The 23,680-nt window shown below is 40.7% G+C and overlaps 2 protein-coding genes across 3 annotated transcripts in view; one reads left to right on the plus strand and one right to left on the minus strand.

Annotated features, from left to right (window-relative positions):
* p4htmb (prolyl 4-hydroxylase, transmembrane b) overlaps positions 1-23,680 on the minus strand; it is a 70,367-nt gene that overhangs the window by 36,880 nt on the left and 9,807 nt on the right. The window lies entirely within an intron of this gene.
* On the plus strand, positions 5,515-23,623 carry LOC140483512 (secreted frizzled-related protein 5). The gene is made up of 4 exons (XM_072581682.1): positions 5,515-5,837; positions 10,577-10,746; positions 20,077-20,163; positions 23,301-23,623. The coding sequence occupies exons 1-4, from the start codon at positions 5,515-5,517 to the stop codon at positions 23,621-23,623; spliced, it is 903 nt and encodes a 300-aa protein (XP_072437783.1).

Below are 23,680 nucleotides of genomic sequence, written 5' to 3' on the forward strand. Positions count from 1 at the left end.
AAAACCCATTCACTTTGTACAAGATAATACATGGCTTGGAAAGGGTGGATGCTAGGAAATTGTTTCCGTTAAGTGGGGAGACTAGGACCCTTGGACACAGCCTTAGAATTAGAGGGAGTAAATTCAGAACAGAAATGCGGAGACATTTCTTCAGCCAGAGAGTGGTGGGCCTGTGGAATTCATTGCCGCAGGGTGCAGTGGAGGCCGGGACGCTAAATGTCTTCAAGGCAGAGATTGATAGATTCTTGTTGTCTCGGGGAATTAAGGGCTACGGGGAGAATGCAGGTAAGTGGAGTTGAAGTGCCCATCAGCCATGATTGAATGGCGGAGTGGACTCGATGGGCCGAATGGCCTTACTTCCACTCCTATGTCTTATGGTCTTATGCTGGCCGAGCCCCATTCCTAATTGTCCAGAATCAACTGCATTACTGTGGGTCTGGAGCCACACATAGGCCAGACCAGGTGAGGACAGCAGTTTCCTTCCCTAAAGAACATGAGTGAATCAGATCATCTTTTTCCCCCCAGTGATGGACAATGGTTACATGATTCTCATTAGACCCTTAACTCCAGATTTTTTGTTGAATTCAAATTCCACTACCTGCCATGGTGGGATTCAAACATGGGTCTCCAGGATATTCTCTGGGTCTCTGGAGTAGTGGTCTAGCGATAATATTTCCCCATCAATTGGTGTTAATATAGTTGGGCCTATGTCTGACTCTAGACACAGGACAATGTGTTGGGCTCTTAACTGTCTTATGTTTTACTCATTTCATATTGCTATGAGAAAGTTGAAGAATAAAACCGTCCTGACTAATCAGCATGGACTTAAGCATCAAGACATCATAGAACAACAGAACTTTGCAGTACAAAGGAGGCCATTGTGCCTGTTCCTGCTCACCAAAGAGCTACCTAGCTAATCCTATTCTCCAGCCCTATCTCCACAACCCTCTAAAATCATCACTTTCAAATATACCCAAGGTCTTTATCTTCCAAGGTCTTCTTTGTTAACACTAGGAACTTTGTTAAAATTTAGAAAATTGTCCCACAGATGAGTCAGGTGACAGGCTGATATAATCATACTCATTGATTCATAGTTTACAGTTAATGTCTAAGTCTCTTCCATCACCATCCATGGTATGCCCTGGCCTACCAGAGATGATGGTTCAGTGGTGTAAAATCAGGAGTCAGTAGTTTTTTTATTAGATTCCCTACAGTGTGGAAAAAGGCCCTTCAGCCCCACAAGTCTACATCAACCCACCCAGACCCATTTCCCACTGACGAATGCACCTAACACTATGGGCAATTTAGTGTGGCCAATTCACCTGACCTGTCTTCAATATTGACTTCAGATCCCATTAAGTGTCCATGGCATCAGGTCAAACATGGGCAAGGACACCGCCTATTGATCACAACCTACCTATCACCCTCCTTCACCAGCTGAATCAATGCTCCTCCACATTGAACACCACTTATAAAAAACACTGAGGTAACAAGAAGAGAAATTTTGCGCTAGGTAGGGACATCAATGACCGCTATAAATAGTGGTTTAGTAATATTACTACTGATAGTGCCCTGAAGGGCATTTCTGCCAGAGTGGATGTGCCAGAAGTGGTCAGAGAACCAAAGAAAGAAAACCTACATGATCATGTCATCACCAAGATAGCTGTTGCAGATGTATGTGTCTTATAGCAATATTGACAGAAGTGTCTGAGGGCATTTAACATTTGAAGACACCCTACATGGCGTAGTGTTGCACATGAAACAGATTTAGAACAAAACCAAGAAATGCTGAAGAAACTCAACAGGTCTAGCAGTTGTGTGGAGAAAGAAAGAGTTGATTCTTCTAAGAAAAATCATACTTGACTTGATACATTAACTCTTTCTCCACAGATGCTGCCACATCTGCTGAGTTTCTCCAGAATTATCCATGCTTGTTTCAGACTTCCAGCATTTACAGTATTTTGCCTCTGATCAGAACAAATCTGGTAGGCAAAGACTGGGCACCCATGAGGTGTTGTGAGTCATTTCTAGTGAAGAAAACTGTATTCAACCATAATCTGACACTTCATGTTCAGAGTATCAGGCACTCTACTCTGTTCACTATTCGTCCAGCTGCAGCAGTTTGTACCAACCAAAAGATGCACAGCAGCAATTCACCCAGGATTCTTAGACAGCAGCTTCCAAACTCACAATTTTTACCACCTGGAAGGATAAGGGCAGATGGCATATGGAAGCGCCCGCAAGTTCCCCTCCAAGTCATTCACTATCCTAAAAGTTTCTTCACTGCTGCTGGATCAAAATCCTGGAATTCTTTAAAGTAAAAGCAAAGCACCAAAAATGCTGGATTTTCTTTAAGATTCCCTACAGTGTGGAAACAGGCCCTCCAGCCCAAATCGACCCTCCGAAGAAACCCATTTCCCCTCTGACTAATACACCTAACACTATGGGCAATTTAGCATGGCCAATTCACCTAGTCTGCACATCTTTGAACTGTGGGAGCAAACCCACACAGACACGGGGAGAATGTGCAAACGCCACACAGTCACGCAAGGCTGGAATCGAACCTGGGAACCTGGTACTGTGAAGCAGCAGTGCTAACCACTGAGACACCGTACTGCCATATCCGAAACAAAAACCAAAATGTTCAAGAAACACAGCAACTCGAACAAAGTCTGTGAAGAGAGAAAGAGTTCAAGTTATCAGTAATCAGTTTTGAAGAATAATCATATTGCCCTCAAAACATTAATTGTTTCTCTTTGCAGATAATGACTGACTTGTTAGGTTTCTCCAGCATTTTCCAATTTTATTATTCCTGAAATTCCTTCTCTGGTACTATTTTAATAAATGAGTTATGGTAACAAATCCTGGCCTTGCCAGCAACACCCACATCTTATATCTTATGTTCTTAGGTCAGGAAATAAGACAAAAATCCATTTGGTCGTTGCCAACTCCATAATTTCAATTTTAAAAAGTCAGCAAAATAAATGTTCTTTCTTTCTCAAAAGGATCCCTAGCAATAAAAAAGATTTCAGTCATAAAATTAACAAAGCTTCATTTGATGCTCCTTTACATCTAAGTTTTTTTTATCTAACTGCAGCACCGGGTATAATTCTCATGAACGCTGGTTTTTAATGTACTCAACTGGCTTCTAACAGAACTGTTAAGTGAATGCAGAAATAATAAAAAAATTGGCACCAAACATATTCTTAATGAAAAGGAAAGCAGACGGGTCACTTGCAAAACTCGATTGCCATTAGAATTTTTTAAAAATGGAAACCTAACTTTCTTACTCATATTCAGAATTCATTCCGGAGTTTTCAGTGAGGCCTCCTGTTTGACAATTGTTAACAGCGGGGGAGAATCCTCAATTACCACCGTCAAATAAATTAAAATGACTAAAGAGTCACCCGCCCCCGCTGGGACGCATCTTCCCTCGCTAACTTCAGTTTAGTTAAAAAGTGGGATTTGTACTCTCCGGAAGAATTCTCACCGTTTCCAAGGAGAAGAACAAAACACATACACCGTGTTTCGATCTTTTCCAACCACCATAATAAAGGCATTATTACAGAAAGTGAATTGTTTCAGCAACCAAGAAAACTTGTAATATCCAAATTAATCCCAGCCAGAATATACAATTGGAATGCGCTCTCTTTGTAAATATTCGACTATGACTTGAAGTCCAAAGATTTAAATAAGGGAAAACTACAGAAATGTATGTTTTCATTACAAGGTTTTCTCGCTATCCAAAAGGGAATCCAACCGACTCCCCACAATTAGCTCACGGGACCAATGTTCTCCCGAAGGCAACAAGCACACAATGTGAAAGCAAATTATACTTAATTCGTAAAACATTGGGCGTGTTTCATCAAACAACTTTATATACATTTCAAATGTCAATACATTGTCGGGATTTTACACCAAAATGACCAGAAAAAAGCATATTTCACTGCATTCTCGTTTCACGTATTAAAATGACCTCATGATTTGCCTCCACAAAGGATTCGTGTGTTTTAAATGAAATTGACCTCCCTTGAGAAGATGGTGTACGGTTTGTTCCCAGAGGGCTTTGATGCTACAGTGGTAGCATTCTGGGTTCAAGTCCCATCTACTCTGCAAACGTATCATAATACATACAAACAGGTTGATGATAAATATTAATTAATATTTTTAGGAAATCGCTACTTGATCAAATTATCAACACAAACTGTTTGCAAGTAGTCCAATTCAGAACAAAAAAGCATTATTTGCCAATATATTTGACGTTAAAGACATTAGATCAGTTTTCAAATCATGGCTACTTTGGATAAGAAACAAAAACAAATTGCTGAACCTTTGGGATCACAGGTTTCTAGACTTCACTCTCTCTCCACAAATACTGCTAGACCTGCTCAGTTTCTCCAGCACTTTCTGCCTGTTTGTTTCAGATGTCCAGCATCTGCAGTTCCTGGTTTTATTTTACTTTGGAAAAGAGTTTATTTGTTAAATAAAGATCATTAATGAAGGTCAAAATAATTATGAACTGCCAGACAGCAGACTGGGGGTCATCTGTATCCAGAGAGATCTGAAAGAAAACAAACTTTGGAATATAATTTACTTCATTTGAGATGCAAACTGGAACGTATGAAACAATTATTTTGTTAATTATAGAATTGAGAATTCACCCCAGAGTGAAAAATAAACTGGATTGACGGCTCAAGATCGTAGATAAATCTAACTTCCCCCAAACAAAATCTAAAATGCTGATACAATGTGTAAACGTCTAATTTGTTGTGCCGTTGCATCCTGGGTCCTGAATGTAAATAGAGCAACCACAACAGCAATAAACAGGCGGGGAATAGAGGAATATGGAGAAAGTGCCCGAGTGAATATGGAGAAAGTGAGGACTGCAGAGGAATACGGACCGTGCAGCTGAGCTAACTTTGGAATGGAATCAGCACAGACCGAAGGACCTGCTCCTGTGCTGTCCTGTTCTGGTGTGTTCCTTGAAAAGCATGCCCAAGCAGTAAGTGAGCTTCGTAGACTCACTGTAATACGGTTGCAACTCGCCTTAACCCACGTTTAACATTTGCGTGGGTCGCTGCACAAAATAAACGTGTTTAATTTGATTTCCTCCGAACACAAATACATCTGCTGTAGCGGTTCCCTGCCAGACAATTATCGAGCAGCTGGAGGGGACCGAGATGAAGGGCAGTTTCTAAATGCCCTAATATGAAGTGTCAATCTGATGTAATAACTCGGAGGTCTTTACAATGGCAGCCATTCCTTCCCCTCATTAAAGTACCTGCTGCTCCCAGCTTCAAACCACCCCCTCTCCTGAAAATCCAAACAATAGCAGTAATTTGTAAAATAAACACTTTGGCATTGTTTTGGTTCGACCTAATGAGTAGGGATTAAGCTGTAAATTTACTATAAATGGTCCATGGAAATTTGGCAATAGTCGGAATATCACGGTCTGCTCAGTTCGGTTGAGTTCTTTGGTCTGACCCAAGTGACACGGGAACCACAAGAACTGTGATGGCCTGCACAGCATTTAGACATGTTCCCAAACTCAGCCTGCAGAGTTTATTATTCATTGTAACCTGTCTGTTGCCTGTGGCTTCTCACGGGCTGTCGGTACACCTGGCCAGTTCCACCAGATGCTTGCACATCCCTAAGACGATGGCTCTGTGCTACGACATCGGCTATACCGAGATGAGAATCCCTAACTTACTCGGGCACGAAACACTCCCTGAAGTAATCCAGCAGTCCAACAGCTGGTTACCCTTACTGGCCAGAGAATGTCATCCAGACGCCAGGATCTTCCTCTGTTCGCTTATTGCACCGGTTTGCATGGACAGGTAAGCAGCGTAAACAGTATTCCCCCAATAACCCACGTTGCTCTTCCTCATCTGACACGACAACCGTAACAGTGTGAATATACAGAAATCAAATCAGCATCAAGTATCAAACGAAAAGAGAAATACGTAACGAGTTGCTTTGTGAAATGTTTTTTTTCTTTGCTCTCGGGTTTACATGCCCCAAGGTACCAATAAACATTTACCGTGTCAGTGACACTATTGTCAATTTGTAAAATGGAATCAATTAAGTATCTGTTTAATACGAGGCCTTTTTGAGTTTTTTTTTTGGTTTTAAGTTATATATCAGTCTAACATCGCTGAACGGTTTTATTTTCTGAAAGCGAACTGAAATGCAATTATTCCAGTTTTCAAATTCCCAACCTCGCTGCCTCCAGTTATGCGACAGGCGGTTTTCAGGTGAGGTTCATTTCTATCAATTTTCACTTTTTTGGGGGAGGGGTTGGGTGGGCAAGAAGACACTCCTTAAATTCTTATTTCTCTTCGATTTCCCGTCAACATCGATGGTCTAATCTTGTTTGCCGGGCTCTCCAGCCAGATTAACATTCTGGTACATCACTTGTTTTCCCTTTTCCTGTGGGAATTTAAAATTCCTGGTTCTCACTGGACATCCGTCTTACATGTCACACATTTTCCAATAAGAAATCATTGAGCTGAGATCAGGAACTAGAAGTCTGGCTCAAATCTTGTACTCCCAGTCAACAGAATTAAAAAGTAAGGCAAGTTGCTTAGCCCTACTTGAGAGCAGCATGCGTATAATAGAAAACATTTGGGGCTACTGGAAGGTGTGTGCAGAGATTTGTTTACAAGAATGATACCCGAAATATCTGCGCATATATATCAAGAAAGTTTCTGTTTTCTCTTTTCAAAAGGCTAGAGGATGATCGAGTAAAGATCTTTAAATGTGAAACGGTTTGATAGGGTGGATACGTGGAGAATATTTACTCTTGTAGGGAAGAGAAAGGGAGGACTGCAGATGCTGGAGATCAGAGTCCACAGTGTGTTGCTATAGGTGGATGAAGGTGAGGGAGAAGATAATAGGTCAGAGGGGGAAGTGATGGACAGGTCAGAAGGGTGGTGCCAAGTTGGAGGCTTGGGACTGGGATAATGGGGGGGGGGGGGGAATTAGCAAGATGTTGAAATCCACATTTATCCCGTGTGGTTGCAGGGTCCCAAGGTGGAATAGGAGGCATTATTCCTCCAGGCTTCGGGTGGTAACGATTTGGCACTGGAGGAGGCAGAAGCCCATGACCTATATGTCCTTGACAGAGTGGGAGAGGGCATTGAAGCATTCAGCCACAGGTCCCAGAGATGTTCCCTGAAATGATCTGCAAGCAGGTGTCCTGTCTCCCCGATGTAGAGGAGACCACACCAGGCGCAATGGATGCAGTAGATGACATTGATAGAGGTACAGGTAAATTTCTGACAGTTGTGGAAGGATTCCTTGGGACCTTGGACAGAGGTGAGGAGAGTGGTGTGGGCGCAGGTTTTGCACTTCCTGTGGTGGCAGGGGAAGGCATCGGGAGTGGGGTGTGGGTTGGGGGCTGGTGGTGGGGGGGGCATCATTTTGACGAGGAAGTCGCAGAGGGAATGCTGATAGGGGTACGGAGGGAAATATATCTTATAGGGAAGAGTTTAACAAGAAGACATCAATTAAGGACTTTCACCATGAAATCCAAGAGTGAATTCAAAATAAATTTTTATTTCAACCTAAGAATGGCAACAATGTAGAACTCATTACCTGGGATGAAATATAGATGTATTTAAGGGAGGCAAGACAAGCAAATGAGGGAAAACAGAATAGAGCCACAATAGGTTTAACTGGGAAAGATGGGAAGATGCTTAAATAGAGCATTAACACTGATATGGCCTGGCTGGGTTGAATAAGCTGTTTCGGTGCCATTTTTTAATGTAATAATGCTCAGTACCAGTTCCAAAAACACAGCAAGCTCACTGCAGAGCATGAATTGAGGCTGGCTATTTCTCTTCTGTTTGATTGCCCATTTGACATGAGTTTAAGTTTCCTTCAGTTCATCATCAGTACTGTATATGTAAGCCATCTTTTGTTCATGCCAGCATCTGTATATAACTGTTTCAACTCTGTCGACTTCCCTTGCTGCCTGTTCAGATGAAAGCAGGCGATGTGGACCTTTGGTAATCTGTTCAACTTAAAGTTATCTACCTCATCACATAGTCAGTAATGGAAACAACTTTATTTCATAGTTCCATAAAAATACTCAATTGTGCTCCTTAGCTTACTTACAGTGTGGAAACAGGCCCTTCGGCCCAACAAGTCCACACCGACCCACTGAAGTGCAACCCACCCAGACCCATTCCCCTACATTTACCCCTTCACCTAACCTGCACATCTTTGGAAGAAGAATCATCTTTGGGCTGTGGGAGGAAACCAGAGCACCCGGAGAAAACCCACACGGGGAGAATGGGCAAACTCCAGTCAGTCACCTGAAGCGGGAATTGAACCCAGGTCTCTGGCGCTGTGAGGCAACAGTGCTAACCACTGTGCCACCGTGCCACTTATTCTCTTCCTGGCTGAAAGCCAAACCCATGAGCTCTTGAATGAAATTCTTAAACATGCTATTCAGAAGTGTCCTCTTCTCTATCCTTAAAATGTCAGTTGTTCCACAGATATACTGTAAGCCCATGCTTTCAAACATGTTCCTATTTCAAGCATCAGCATCAAACTGGAGCATTTCCACACACACATTCGAGCTTACTCCCTCCTTTTTTGGATTTTTGGATTACTGCTCATAATCTTTGGAGACTGAACTGGCAACAACCAAAATCAGAATGTCCTACAATCTTTCTTCCACATTTTAAAGCCGGAGATTAAAAATATGCACATAGCTACCATGGCACGCCTCAGTGCCCCATATGCTGTAGGGGAATGCTAAGTTGATTTGAAACATTAGTAAGAGATCTGATGTTGACTATAGTTTGTACAGTAAGGCTTTGCAACATCTGAACTCAGTGCTTTGTACGTTTGACCCAGTTTTCACCACTATATGATCATCCAATACTGCAATTATTTAAAGTTACAGTGCAAAATTTCTGAGACATGAAATTTTGTCTCACATAGAAAACACCCCAACTCCTAAACTACATGAAATGATGATCACCTACATTGTGATATAGGGATAAAAGATTTCTGGAAGTTGTTCTAACGTAATGGTTTTGACTGGCGCAGATTTGAGTCAAGGGCCTTTTTTGTGCTGTAGACCTCAATTATTCTATGATGTTAGAACATCTAAGATTGATGCGATCTATTAGTATTAAAATTGCATCAAATGGGAAAGGAATGCCAGAACACAAATGTATAGGTGCTGCAAAAAAAAAATCACACTTCAGTGAAGAACTATTAAGTTTAGTGTGGTTTATGATATAGAATCATGGAACCACTAGTATGGAAGTAGACCATTTGGCCTGAGTCCACGTCAACTCTCTGAACAGCATCAGAGAGATCAGACCAGACCAGACCAACTCCCCACTACCCAGTCCCTGTAAACCTGTACTTGCCATGGCTAATCCACCTAACATGCACACTTTTGGTGGTGTGGGAGGAAACTGGAGCACCCAGAAGAAACCTATGCAGACACGTGGAGAATTTGCAAACTCTGCACAGACAGTCACCCGAGAGCGAAATTGAACCTGGGTCTATGGAACTGTGAGCCAACATGCCACCCACTAATATAGTTGTCCTGGGGTTGTGAGTACTTTCAAGTTGTGTTTATTGGTGATGCCACAATTAATTTATGTATTGAAAAACAAGCAATCTAAGCTTGATTAGACATATTTTAAGTGGAAATTCTTTAATGAGATACAGGAACATTTAGGTTTCACTTCCTAATTATTTGGGGAGGTGGTGACCTAGTAGTATTATCAATATACTAATAATTCAGAGACTCCACCAGTGTCTAGAGATCTGGGTTCAAATTCTGCCATGGCAGATGTTGAATTTGAATTCAATGAAAGTCTGAAAGTAAGATGATCACGAATCCACTGTTAATAGCTGGAAAACCCATCTAGTTCACTAATGTCCCTTTAGTGCCCATTCTTACCTGGTCTGGTTTATGTGACTCCAGACCCACAGCAATGGACAATTAGGGATGGGCAATAAATGCTGGCCTAGCTAATGACAATCACAGCCCATGAATCAATAAATGCTAATGAAATTACTGAACACAGCTTTGAAATGCATCATTTTCAATAATATGCTTTTGTAACAGGTCAGTAATTTTGGACAAAAAAAGACATTTTTCTTTTAATCTAAAGAAAACATCACCTCTTTATATTCACTATATAAAATCTAAAATCAGAGGGACACAGTCTGAGTAAGGAATCAGCCTTTTAGGACTGAGATCAGGAAGTTCAGCACCATTGAAATTCTCATCCATACAGTGTTGTAGATATTCTCAGTAATTGAGCATCTAAGTCAGATTGACAGATTGTTGGAATCAAGAGATATAGATAGATGTGGGAATGTGTGGCTGAGGTAGAAAATCAGTTACAATCTGAATACATGATAGAGTGGGTGTGAAGGGTCGACTGCCTATACCTACTCATATTTCTTCTATTTATGATCTTAAAGCCACATAATACACAGATCAGAGCCAGATGTTCAAACTGTAAGAAAGGAACAGAACTCATTGCAGAACACTCACCACAGTTAACACAATATCCTCTTGATTTTTGCCCTTTTTAAGGTTTATATACCCCTGTCGCAGCCTCTGTATATCAGTGAGGAACAGCTGCGCTCCAATCATGGCTTGCTATGGTTATCCATGGCCAGAGATACTGAATTGCAACAAGTTTCCCCCTGACCATGGCATGTGCATTTCTTCCATCAGCAACAAGACAGCATCACATAGAAACAGTAAGTAGTTTTGATTCAACATTATTTTTTATTTAATGGTATATCTTTAAACAAACCCAAACAATTTTTAAATCAAATCTCAATCTTTTCTGGTTATAAGTAAACTATTTCAAGTTGGTTTCTGATATCCTGTAAATGTGAACAAACAGACAATGGAACAAACAAAACGCAATGAAAGTTACAAGGATTATCTAATCTTTTGCCTCAGAATAAACTTAATAATGCGTACATCATTCATTGCACTAAACCAGAACGTAGCACCACACCAGTTCTTATTTGGAATTCTTCACAAGATAAATACTGTCAGGTGAAACCTTTAGCATAGAGTCAGATGTACAGCATTGAAACAGACCCTTCGGTCCAACCCGCCCATGCCAGATATCCCAACCCAATCTAGTCCCACCTGCCAGCACCCAGCCCATATCCCTCCAAACCCTTCCTATTCATATATCCATCCAAATGCCTCTTAAATGTTGCAATTGTACCAGCCTCCACCACATCCTCTGGCAGCTCATTCCATACATGTACCTCCCTCTGCGTGAAAAAGTTGCCCCTTAGATCTCTTTTATATCTTTCCCCTCTCACCCTAAACCTATGCCCTCTAGTTCTGGACTCCCTGACCCCAGGGAAAAGACTTTGTCTATTTATCCTATCCATGCCCCTCATAATTTTGTAAACCTCTATAAGGTCACCTCCACCTCAGCCTCAGATGCTCCAGGGTAAACAGCCCCAGCCTGTTGAGCCTCTCCCTGCAGCTCAGATCCTCCAACCCTGGCAGCATCCTTGTAAATCTTTTCTGAACCCTTTCAAGTTTCACAACATCTTTCCAATAGGAAGGAGACCAGAATTGCGCATAATATTCCAACAGTGGCCTAACCAATATCCTGTACAGCTGCAACATGACCTTCCAACTCCTGTACTCCATACTCTGACCAATAAAGGAAAGCACACCAAACGCCTTCTTCACTATCCTATCTACCTGCGACTCCACTTTCAAGGAGCTATGAATCTGTACTCCAAGGTCTCTTTGTTCAACAACACTCCCTAGGACCTTACCATTAAGTGTACAAGTCCTGCTAAGATTTGCTTTCCCAAAATGCAGCACCTCTCATTTATCTGAATTAAACTCCATAGTTAAAAAAGAAAAGTCCTTAAGAGGAAGAAAATGAGAGAACCATTCATGCTATTGTTCTGTTTTCCTTGCATTCTATTTGAGATCTGGAAGCAATTCAGCTACCAACGCTCTCTTGAGGAATAAAATATTAAGTGGGGGATCTTTAAATCAAGGGACTGGTTATAGAAAACCTACAGAGATGCCGACTGATCAGGTAATAGCACAGCCTGATGAAGAAACCTCAAATTCCTGGTCTCTGTGCTTCAGTTAATGCCTTAGTATACCCACTATGCCTGTGGAACGATCAGTGCTTCAGACAAATGCAATACATTTTATTAACTTAGTAGAACATACTGTTTAGCTGAATGTTGTGTAGTGGCTAAGTATCTACTTTATTGCCCATTTACCCACCCTCCCCTCTGCCCCCATCTCTGACTTCACAAATTCAGGCAGTCTGGATATTTCACAATTCTTGTGCTTCCTTTGAACTCACATGCCATAAGACTGGTAGTTCTTTGGCTTGACGACTATTGACCTTGATCTTGTGTGGTCTATAAACGGTCTCTCAACTGGAGGATTTTTATTTTTTGGATGTCCTTTGCAGAGGGTATCATACCTACTAAACCAGGTAATTAGTACATTACCTTAATCGCCTGAATTTCTTTTGTGGTGGAACTCTGCTGAATCAGGTAGTTGACATGACATTATCTTGGCGATATTTAATCATGTGAATTTCCATCATCGAAGATAGCTTTTCATAGGAAGCAAGTACTTTATTCTTTTCAGTGTTCTGGATTTCTGAGCCAGTCACTCAATCTCTTCTTTTTGACCACATCTAAACTGGAGAGATAGGTTTGGCTTCCAGGGTATCAAGTGAAATTTCATTCTGTGCCAGCAAATCTTTTTCCTCAATCTGCTTAAAATTCTGTGCGGAAGTACTTAACTTCTTTGTTTCAATATGCTAACTGGGTTGAATGCCTTAATTCTCCCTACGTTTACTGTACTGGCACATCAGACATTTTCCCATCCTCAGTCATGGACTTAGCATCATCTCTGTCAATGTACTGATAATTCTGATTTTGAAGACAAAAAATTGAAATGTTTACCAGGCTATGTTGAAGCCTGAACAATTTCAGTTAAAGATTTGTCAATTAGTTCTAGCAGGGTGTCACGCTCATTCTTTTTCGCCTTGAATGCACCTTCATACAAAATCTGCTAGTTTCTATCACCTGACTTTTCTACGGCAAAATAGTGCTTGACTTCCAGTCTTAGGCCTTTGAACCCCTGCTCCCTACCTGAACTTTGGCCTCCCTCTGGACCCTCAGCCACCCTTCAGCTACTAAAACCCAGTACAAACCCCTTTCCACTCCCACAGATTCCCTCCTGCAGTTTCATCCCAGCCAGCTTTTCCAATCATGGATAGTTTCTCTCCCACATTTGTTCCTCATAGATTTACTAGAGGCACAAACTGTTAACCACTCTCCAAAATAATTTCAAGGATAGTTATGGATGGGCAACAAATGCTGGCCTTGTCAGTGACACCTCTAAGAACGAAGACTTTTAAAAAGAATGATATTTAGCCTACTTTGTATTGGCTTGTCACTTGGCCCTTTAGAGTGTTTTCATCTTATTAGGTTCCATTGCTCTCATGACAAGGTTGTCCTTCTCCTCTCAAGATTTGTCTGTGATTCTTCCTGGTTTCTGCTTTCAACACACTTTGAATAGTTTTCTTTCAAGCCAGATCCTCTTTGGACTGTCTGACAAAGACTCATCAATAATTCCAAGATTTTATATCTTGGAAATTGTAATTTAAAGCTCCATGTCTCAATTTTCCATTGTTCTGGAGAGATCATTAATGAAATTATGAAGTCCCTGGATGCGGAACTCTTGCTCAAATAAAGTATTTTATTTGTTCTCAGGATTAAACTAATTCTCAAAAGCTTGTCAATTTCTTTCTATAGTATCTGTGCCTTTTGAGTTTGGTAAGTTATAACATTGGCAGTAGATCCCATGATTATAGTACAGTGTACTTATTTAACATGAGTTTGAAGTATAGTCTTCTCAAGGATATCCAATCCTATTCTATTTGACAGATATCTGACATGAAATCTTGTGTATAGCATTATTTCTCCAATATTTTCCTAATGTGATTTAGTTTTCTTAAGGCTATTAAATTGTGCACACAATTTCAATGCTGCTGCGATTTCTTCCCCTTTAAAGGCTTTTACATCTGTAATTAGCAATAAAGTCTCACTTTCCTTGTCTAAATGCTAAACCATCCAGTATATCGGTACCATATTTTTCATAAATTTGATTGTTAATGTACTTCTTACTGGGCTTTTCCTGGATTTTCACAGGTCAGACAAAATTGAAGTTTCCTATTTTATTGCAGGCAAATAGACAATTGCCTGTCTTTTACAGCCTCATAAACAATGCATGTTCTTTTCTACAATTCCCAAAACAGACCTTGTGCTCAAAGTCTTAATCAATTCTTCCCATCAGGCCCAGAGTTTAAATTATGGATCTACAAAGATCTTGTTACCATCTTCTTTTGTTAAGATTGTCTACTTTAGCTTTTAAATTGTTCCTTTTGTCATTTTTATCCTATGATCTTATAGTTGCTATGACCTTGAATATAAAGTACTTCTGTAGCTCTGAGTTTCTTTGCCATAGCATTGCTCATGATTTCTACTCACTATGGTGGCAACACCCATTGTGAGCTGTACTTATTCTTTCTTTCTTTCCTTCTAGACGTTTTCAGCTGATTTTGTCATGTTAATTTAAGGGTTATCTCCTTGCGCAATAAAGATTCGTAATTTTGTACGAAGAGCTTCACGACATAAATTTCTTAGCCAAGCTTCTAACCAGAAATGCTGCTACAGATACGTGTATCCTGATGAAATCTGTAATGATCAAGTTTGATTAGTCTTCAAGCTATTTTATATCTTATACTGCTTCTTTTGCGTGTCTTACCAGGTTTGATATCAAGGCTTTAGTCTTGCCCCAGGTTTCAACTGACTGCTGGTTATTCAAATGCTTGCAACTCCTGATTGTCTACTTTAGTACTTAAAAGTGGCAAAGTTCATAAAGCTGTGAACTCACTTGGTCTTCTGGACAATTTCTTCTGGGATATTTTTTCATCATTTTCCCTTATGGTATGAAGCAATAATGCCCACTGCTGTTCACCATGTGGTATCTGTGGGTCGAAGGACGTTGCCACCAATCCTCTTCCCTTGGCTGTGTCTAATGGCTTTATTGGTTTATGTGGTAAAGGATTAATCATTGAATAAAATTAATAATAAGATGATGCTCTTTTATGAAAAAAAGCAATAGCAACACATTACATCAGTCAGATAAAATGTTACTACTAAGACTATAAGGAAACCCATGAATATATGATATCCTACATTGCTCTGCCTTATTGCCACCAGATTGGTTGGAGCTCAATGGAGTCTGCAACTTTAATCCTTTCAGAACCTTTTGTACCAGAAATGAACAACAGAAATCAGTAAACAGTGCTAGGAACTTGTCAGGTTAACATAAAAACTCAAGTGTGTCATGTCTAAGGTCTGTTATCCAATGTGACTACAATGTAATTCCATTAACTCTTAACTAAAGAGCACAAAATATACTGATTGTTGCCAAGAATAAAAGGAAAGGACAGAATGTGTGAATGTCATTTTGCATCCAGGAATCATAGAAGTGTAGAGAAATTTCATAGTCAAACAAATTCAAAGGCTTTACATTTTAACACATCCAAAATGAGCTTGATAAACTGATGGCACAAATCAAGGGAAGTGGTTGTGATCTCAGTCTAGGTTGAGGGCATACTCTCAGGATAAAGAGGCCCCAATTTAAGATTCAGATGAGGAGCGATTTCTTCTCTCAAAAGGGTTAATAAATTACAAGTCATTTAGGCTTAACATGATGAGGAACTTCTTCACTCAGAGGATGGCGAATTTTCTGTCCCAGAGGGCTGTGAAAGTTCAGTCATTAAGCAAGTTCAACACAGAGATTGATAGATTTCTAGAAATCAATTACAGGAAGGGACATAGTTAAAAATCACAACACCAGGTTATAGTCCAACAGGCTTAATTGGAAGCACACTAGCTTTCAGAGCGTCGCTCCTTCATCAGGACTACCACCTGATGAAGGAGCAACGCTCCAAAAGCTGGTGTGCTTCCAATTAAACCTGTTGGATTATAACCTGGTGTTGTGTGATTTTTAACTTTGTACACCCCAGTCCAACACCGGCATCTGCAAATCAGGAAGGGACATTGTATAGAACAGGAAAATGATGTTGAATTAGGTGATCAGCCATGGCCTAGAATGGCAGAGCAGACTCAAAGGGCTGAATCATCTACTCCTGTTTTTATATTTCAACATTCTGATATAGCTGAGGATATGAAATAAGCACTGGATATGTCAGCAACACCATGCCCCAAGAATTTATTATAAAACTCAAGCTTCATTGTGATTTGTCATTTAAATATTAATAGTATTTAAGGTGTGCATCTTTTAGAAATTGCAATAACAACAGGGACGCAAGAAATATAGTTAATATCACATTACATTTTCATCTCAAAATGCTGGTATGACAAATTCTAGTCGATATAGGCATTTATGGAATGTGCATTTCAATGGGTCCACAATACAGTCAGCCAAACCAAGTACCGAATAATGGAAAACAAGCTTCGTCTCTTCCTTATCCACTACTGATGCTGGCAAGTTTTCAAGCAGATATTCAGGTAATTTAGAACATAAGAACTAGGAGCAGGAGTAAGCATCTGGCCCTTCAAGCCTGCTCTGGCATTCAATTAGATCATGGCTGATTTTTTAATGGCCTCAACTCCACGGACCCACCCTCTCACCACAACCCTTAATTCCTTTACTGTTTAAAAAGTTATCCATCTTAGCTTTAAAAACATTCTATGAGGAAGCCTCAACTACTTCACTGGGCAGGGAATTCCACAGATTCACAACCCTTTGGGTGAAGAAGTTCCTCCTCAATTCAATCTAAATTTGCTCCCCCTAATTTTGAGGCTATGCCCTCTTGTTCTAGTTTCACCCAACAGAAGAAACAACCTTTCTGCTTCTATCTTATAGAAATATATAAAATTATGAAAGGAGTAGACAAGATTCCCCTCATTCTTCTAAATTCCAATGAATATAATCTCAGTCTACTCACTCTTCCCTCATAAGCCAACCCTCTCAACTTGGAGTCAAACTACTGAATCTCCTCTGCACCCCCTCCACCAGTGCCAGTATATCCTTTCTCAAGTAAGGAGAGCAAAACTGGATGCAGTACTCCAGGTGTGGCCTCACCAGCCTCCCATACAGCTGCAACATAATCCCCCTCCTTTTAAACTCAATCTCTCTAGCAATGAGGACAAAATTCCATTTTGCCTTCTTAATTACCTGCTGCACCTGCAAACCAACTTTTTGCAATTCACGCACAGCAGCAAGCTGCAATTTTGTACCATTCAAATATAGCCCCTTTTTTTGTTACTCCTACCAAAATGGATGACTTCATATTTGTCAACATTGTACTCAATCTACCAGACGTTTGCCACTCACTTAAACTATGTCCTTCTGCAAACTTTCAGCATCCTCTGCATGCTTTGCTGTACCACTTATCTTAGTTTCATCCACAAACTTTGACACACTACACGTGGTCCCCAAATCCAAATCATCCATGTTCTCTAATTTCTCTCCATCCTGTAGTGTCTTGGAGCAGTAAGATCAGTACAATTGCTGCAAAGACAGAGATAATCTATTTCGTACAGACCAGTGATTGGACAGACTCATTACATCACTGGAGGTGTTGCACAATGATACTTTCCTCATTCTTCACTTCAATACATCACACGCTATTTCTTTTTCCATTCCAAACAATTTCTGGTTAAGCTCGTCTAGGCATATAGCTTCATCATTAAATTAATCCAGTATACCACAGAGTTACAGGGTAAAAACAATGACTGCAGATGCTGGAAACCAGATTCTGGATTAGAGATGCTGGAAAAGCACAGCAGTTCAGGCAGCATCCGAGGAGCAGTAAAATTGACGTTTCGGGCAAAATGTCGATTTTACTGGTCCTCGGATGCTGCCTGAACTGCTGTGCTTTTCCAGCACCTCTAATCCAGTACCACAGAGTTACAATCCAATTACATAATGTAGAGTACAGTAGACTACATAACCCAGGTTGGCAGCACGGTGGCACAATGATTAGCACTGCTGCATCACAGCATCAGAGACTTAAGTACAATTCCACCCTTGGTCTGTGTGGAGTTTGCACATTCTCCCTGTATCTGTGTGGGTTTCCCATGGGTGCTCTAGTTTCTTCCCACAGCCAAAGATGTGCAGTTAAGTGGATTGGCCATGCTAAATTGCCCATAGTGTCCAGGAACGTGCAGCTTTGGTAAGTTAGCCATGGGAAACACAGGGCTTACAGGGATGGCATGGGTCTATATGGGATGCTGTTTACAGAGTCGATGTGGACTTGATGGGCCGATTGGCCTGCTTCCACACTGTAGGGATTCTATGATTGACATTTCTTTATTCATCCATTCCCTTGGTGAGTTAATGCCTTTCTCCGAGACCAAACGAGCTTAAATGTTTTAAGAGGAAACAAATTAACCAGGTTTCTGTAGTTAACAAACAAATTAATTGGTTACAAAATGCAAAAAAGAAATATTGCAACACAAGGACACAGTAAGAATAAGAGGTATGCTCAAAAATAATAAAAATTGAAGGATATATGAATCAGACTTTCTGGGTGGTTTGTGAAAAACAGATGGTGAAACATCAAGTTATAGGCATATATAGGACAGACAGACCCTTTGGCCCAATTCATCCATGCCAACCAAATATTCTAAATAAATATCGTCCCATTTGCCAGCATTTGGCCCATATCCCTGGCAGCTCATTCCATACACGCACCACTCTCTGCATGAAAAATTGCCCCTTTGATCCCTTTTAAATCGTTCCCCTCTCAGCTTAAACTTATGGCTTCTAGCTTTGGACTACCCACCTTTCCTATTTACTCTATCCATGCCCCTCATGATTTTATAAACCTCTCACACTCCAGGGAAAATAGCCCCAGTCTATTCAGCCTCTCCCTATAGCTCAAACACTCCGACCCTGTCTACGTCTTCATATTGATAGCTGAACAGTCGCTCTGGATTCTTAGCTTTTGCAGTTATGTTCAGTTATTTTGTTCTGTTTTTTGAGTGGTTGGTTTGCTGCAGTCAGACTAAGAGTTTGTCTTGACCTTTTCCCTTCTGACTGCCTTGTCAGCTAGTTGGGTTATCAGATCATTATACCTGGAATGCAGAGCTACATTAGGTGATTCTTCAACTGTGACCTTCATAGCACACTAGCACTTGAACCTAGGCTTGCGTCCACAATGCCTCATTCCTTATGAAGGGCTTTTGCCCAAAGTGCGATTCTCCTGAAGCTGCCTGACCTGCTGTACTTTTCCAGCATCACACTCTCGACTCTGACCTCCAGCATCTGCAGTCCTCACTTTCGTCCACAATGCCTCAGTTCTCTAGCAGACCATCTTCCATGAGCACCCTTAGACCAGAGTTGCAGTAGTTTTTAACCCATTTTTAAATATTCACAAAAAGTGTTAAGTGGTGGTGGTTTTCTCCGGGGAAGGGAAGGAATACTCAACTCCCTTCTACCTCTTATTTGGTGTCTCTTTTGGTCTGAGGTCACCCTGACACTTTATAGGTGCAACATTCCATGGGTCCCACACAGAACTCTGCAAGATAACACTCATCCACAGTCTGTCTCAGTCCTCTTAAAAAAAGAGGAATTTAGATTTACAAGTTAAAGATGCCCATTGCACTTTAAGACTCATTCATTTCATAACAAGGCACTCGAAGCTAATTTCACCAGATGGATCATATGAACACAGAACTAGGAGCAGGAAGAGGCCATCTGGCCCCTTGCACATTCTGCTATTCATCAAGATCATAGCTGAACCGATTACTCCACATTTCTTTCAACTCAGATAACCTTACAGCTCTTACTCATCAAGAATCTACCTTTTACCTCAGAAACATTTGAATGAAGAATAAAAGAACTAATATAAGCTTCAACTCCTATCCCCCCAAATAAAGTTGGAAAAACACAAGACTGGTTTATTGTAAAGCACCGTAACCATAATACCTGCATCTAATAAATATATATTTCTGTTCACTACATAACAGTGCCTCAAGCAAGCTGTCAAGACTGTGAATTAGAAGAAACTACCTCAACAAAACAAATACTCAATATATTTTGTTCACATGATTTTGGTAAGTACAATTTGAGACAATAATGAAAGGGTAAAACAGAGGCTCAGTGGTTAGCACTGCTGCCTCACAGCGCCAGAGACCCAGGTTCAATTCCCGCCTCAGGCAACTGACTGTGTGGAGTTTGCACATTCTCCCCGTGTCTGCGTGGGTTTCCTCCGGTTTTCTCCCACAGTCCAAAGAAATGTGCAGGTTAGGTGAATTGCCCATAGTGTTAGGTGAAGGTCGGTGTGAACTTGTTGGGCCAAAGGGCCTGTTTCCACACTAAGTAAACTAATCTAAAAAAAGTATCTCAGCAGTGCAGTAGTTTCATTAATAGACTGAAGAATATCAGTTTCAATCCTATCAAAATAGTTATCCGATCAAGGTACTTGCAAGGTGGATCCTTTTGGTCATAAAAATCCAACTGATTGACTAAAGGTTTCTGGGTAAGAAATCCTGTTCACTAGCTTTTCTGGCTCATACAGGGTTCAGGCTAAACAATGTTAACTCTTAATACTTGAAGTGGCCTTGCAAGACACCCAATGGAAAAATAAATCAGAAAAAATCGTTTAAGTTATGCAGCTTTCAGTACTGACAGTTTAAAGATTTTGAATAAATAACTTTTATTTTCAATTACTATTGATCAAAGTAGCCTATTCCAGATCAGTTCTTGTATTAGACCATAAAGGCTGGGAAACTAATATTGTTTGGAAAATTACAAATTGTTGCTAGGCATAGTTCAACAAATACAGACAGCCCTCCCGTAACTTACCCAAATGGCCAGTACGCATGTGAGCCTGGTTGATTATAACCTTGTATACAGAATGGCATCATAGCTGATCTCAATCTTGGCCTAGGCAAAGAGAGAGTATGAGGAGAGACTGGCAGCTAACATAAAAGAAAACCTGCAGGTATATAAATAGTAAGGGTGGCAAAAGCAGGAGTAGGGCCAATTAGGAACCAAAATTGGATAAACGCAGGAAGGCAACGACATAATTGAGGTACTTAACAAATACTTTCAATCTATATTTACAAATGGAAGATGCTGCTACCCATGCTACAGTGAAACAGCTAATAGACTAGAAGGAATGTAAATTGATGAAGAGGAGGTATTAGCTGGGCTGTCTGGATTTAAGGAGATAAGGCACAGAGACTAGATGAGATGCATCTCAGAATACGGAGGAAAGTGAACATTGAAATTGTTGAAGCACTGATCAGATATAATTTCTACTCTAATAAAGGTATTCAAACATGGTTATAGTAGTAGGTAGGAAGAAATAGTTTCCAACTGGTAAAAGGACCAAGAATAAGGAGGCACAGATTTAAAGTAATTGGCAAGATATGCCACGGAGCAAATAGTAACAATCTGGAATCAGTAAACTGAGTGTGGGGTGGAGGCAGGTTCAATTAAGACATGTCAAAATAAATTCTAGAATCAGAGTCTGGCACAGTGGCTCAGCACTGCTGCCTCACAGCACCAGGGACCCGGGTTCGATTCTAACATTGTGCAAGCTCCACACAGTCACCCATTCTCCCTGTGTGTGTGTGGGGGTTTCCTTTGGGCGCTCTGATTTCCTCCCACAGTCCAAAGACGTGTAGGTCAAGTGAATTGGCCATGCTAAATTGCCCACAGTATTAGGTGCATTAGTCAGAAGGAAATGGGTCTGGGTAGGTTACTTTTCAGTGGGTCGAAGGGCCTGTTTCCACATCGTAGGGAATCTAATCCCACCAGTGCAGAAAGAGGCCATTCAGCCCATCACTTCCACATCAACCATCCAAACAGCATCCTACCCAGACCTGTAACCCCGAATTTACCATGGCTCACCCACCAGCCTGCTCACTACGGGGCAATTTACCATGGCCAATCCACCTAACTTGCACATCTTTGGACTTGGGGGGGAAGAAGCCAGAGCACCCAGCAGATAAAGGGAGAACGTGCAAACTCACAGAGATAATCATCCAAGGCTACGATTGTGCCCTGGTTGCCGACATTGTGAGGCAGTAGGGCTAACTACTGAGCCATTGCACTGTGAAATTCGATTGTTATCTGTAAAAGACGACTACAAGGTTACATTGAATCACATTGGATGAGCTTGGAGATTCAGCAGATACAATCTGTCAAATAGCCTCCTTCAGTGTTGCAATAGTTGCTGCTATGATTCTGTTTTGTGAACATTTACAGAATACATTTTCAACCAGGGATCACTAGTCTGTAATCAACAGTGGAATACTCTACTTAATGCAACATGAAAGTGAAATTCTTACTGCTGCTCAGTTTAGGGTTAGGAAGTTAGCACAGAGAAAGAATCAAAGAAGCGATTATACTGTCTGCATAACTTAGTGTTATATTGGGAACCATAGGAAACTATGGTTAAAAGTCAGTTTTTCACATTCAATTCAAGTCACAGCCAGTGCAAACCTGTATGTCCCAAGCATCAGAGTGGTGAATAGGGCATGAACTTAACTTCTTACTTAAAGTGACAGTGAAACATGGGAAACATCACCCAAACAAATTAATTTTTTTAAATCCTCAAGAATGTTTTTTCCAAGTCATTAACATCTCCTTCAAGTAAAGCTTCCATGCAGCAAGTTTGAAATCAAGTTTCAGCAATTTCTAAACAGGCACTGTGAAGAAAATTATCACAATTTCAGTAAATTCAAAATAGATTGCACACAAACTGGAAATCCTTCATTCATTCACTCTCTTGCTTGCCCCTTTGAAAGTCACTAACTTGCAACAGATGGTTCCAGGGGATTCTGTAACCTTCCCAGAGCACTCTCACATGCAAGTTCAAGACACACAGTCATCCCAATTGAACCTGCCCACAATCAAAGTCTGTACAAGCAATATGTTTTTACCAGGGACAGCTGGATAGCAATCAGGAATGGCTGACTGCCTTTGTTCACCCAGCCCAAACAAAAAACCAGAGCACAGTGCTTGAGAGTAGGGAATAAAAATGGAAGCATCCAAGTTATGCTTTATTGTTGCAACAAATACTATTGTATAAAATCTTTGCCAGCTCTATTTGTCTGTCACATTACACAAACTTCTCTATAACTTGGCAAGATTGTCAAATTACTTGGTTTATTCATATTTTTCTAAATAGTGAATTTTGAAACATTGAAACTTACTGCTCAAAATATTCTCCCTCCAACAGCAATAAAAATCAGAATTTCAAAGAGAAACACGAGTTTTACCAAGATCTCAGATTTTGAGATGGACGGCAAAGTGGAGGTCTTCAAGCACGGGCCCCTCCTCAAAACCGAGATCCATCCCAGGCTTCAGCACTGGCTTGACTTGGATGCCACTTGTGTCCAGAACATGACACGAGGCAACCGTACAGGAACTTTTGTAATTGTGGGACGAATCCAGGATGGCAAAATTTTAGTGTACAAGGTTTTCTTGTGGCAAAAGCGCAACAAAAATCTCATGCATGCTGTTAGAAAGTGGAAACACTACAGATGCCGCACGCAATACTGAGATAGAATGGTATATTTGTAAATATGTATTAAGCAACTGTAAAGATCCTATAAAGTA

This window comes from Chiloscyllium punctatum, chromosome 12, assembly GCF_047496795.1.
Source record: "Chiloscyllium punctatum isolate Juve2018m chromosome 12, sChiPun1.3, whole genome shotgun sequence".
Lineage (NCBI taxonomy): Eukaryota > Metazoa > Chordata > Chondrichthyes > Orectolobiformes > Hemiscylliidae > Chiloscyllium > Chiloscyllium punctatum.

Bases quoted from the DNA above. Each gene is read 5' to 3' on its own strand.
- LOC140483512 (XM_072581682.1), top strand. From the start codon at position 5,515: ATGGCCTGCACAGCATTTAGACATGTTCCCAAACTCAGCCTGCAGAGT. The intron at 5,838-10,576 runs GTAAGCAGCGTA...GCCCTTTTTAAG, and splicing joins GCACCGGTTTGCATGGACAG to GTTTATATACCCCTGTCGCA. The intron at 20,164-23,300 runs GTAAGTACAATT...TCCCTCCAACAG, and splicing joins ATTTTGTTCACATGATTTTG to CAATAAAAATCAGAATTTCA.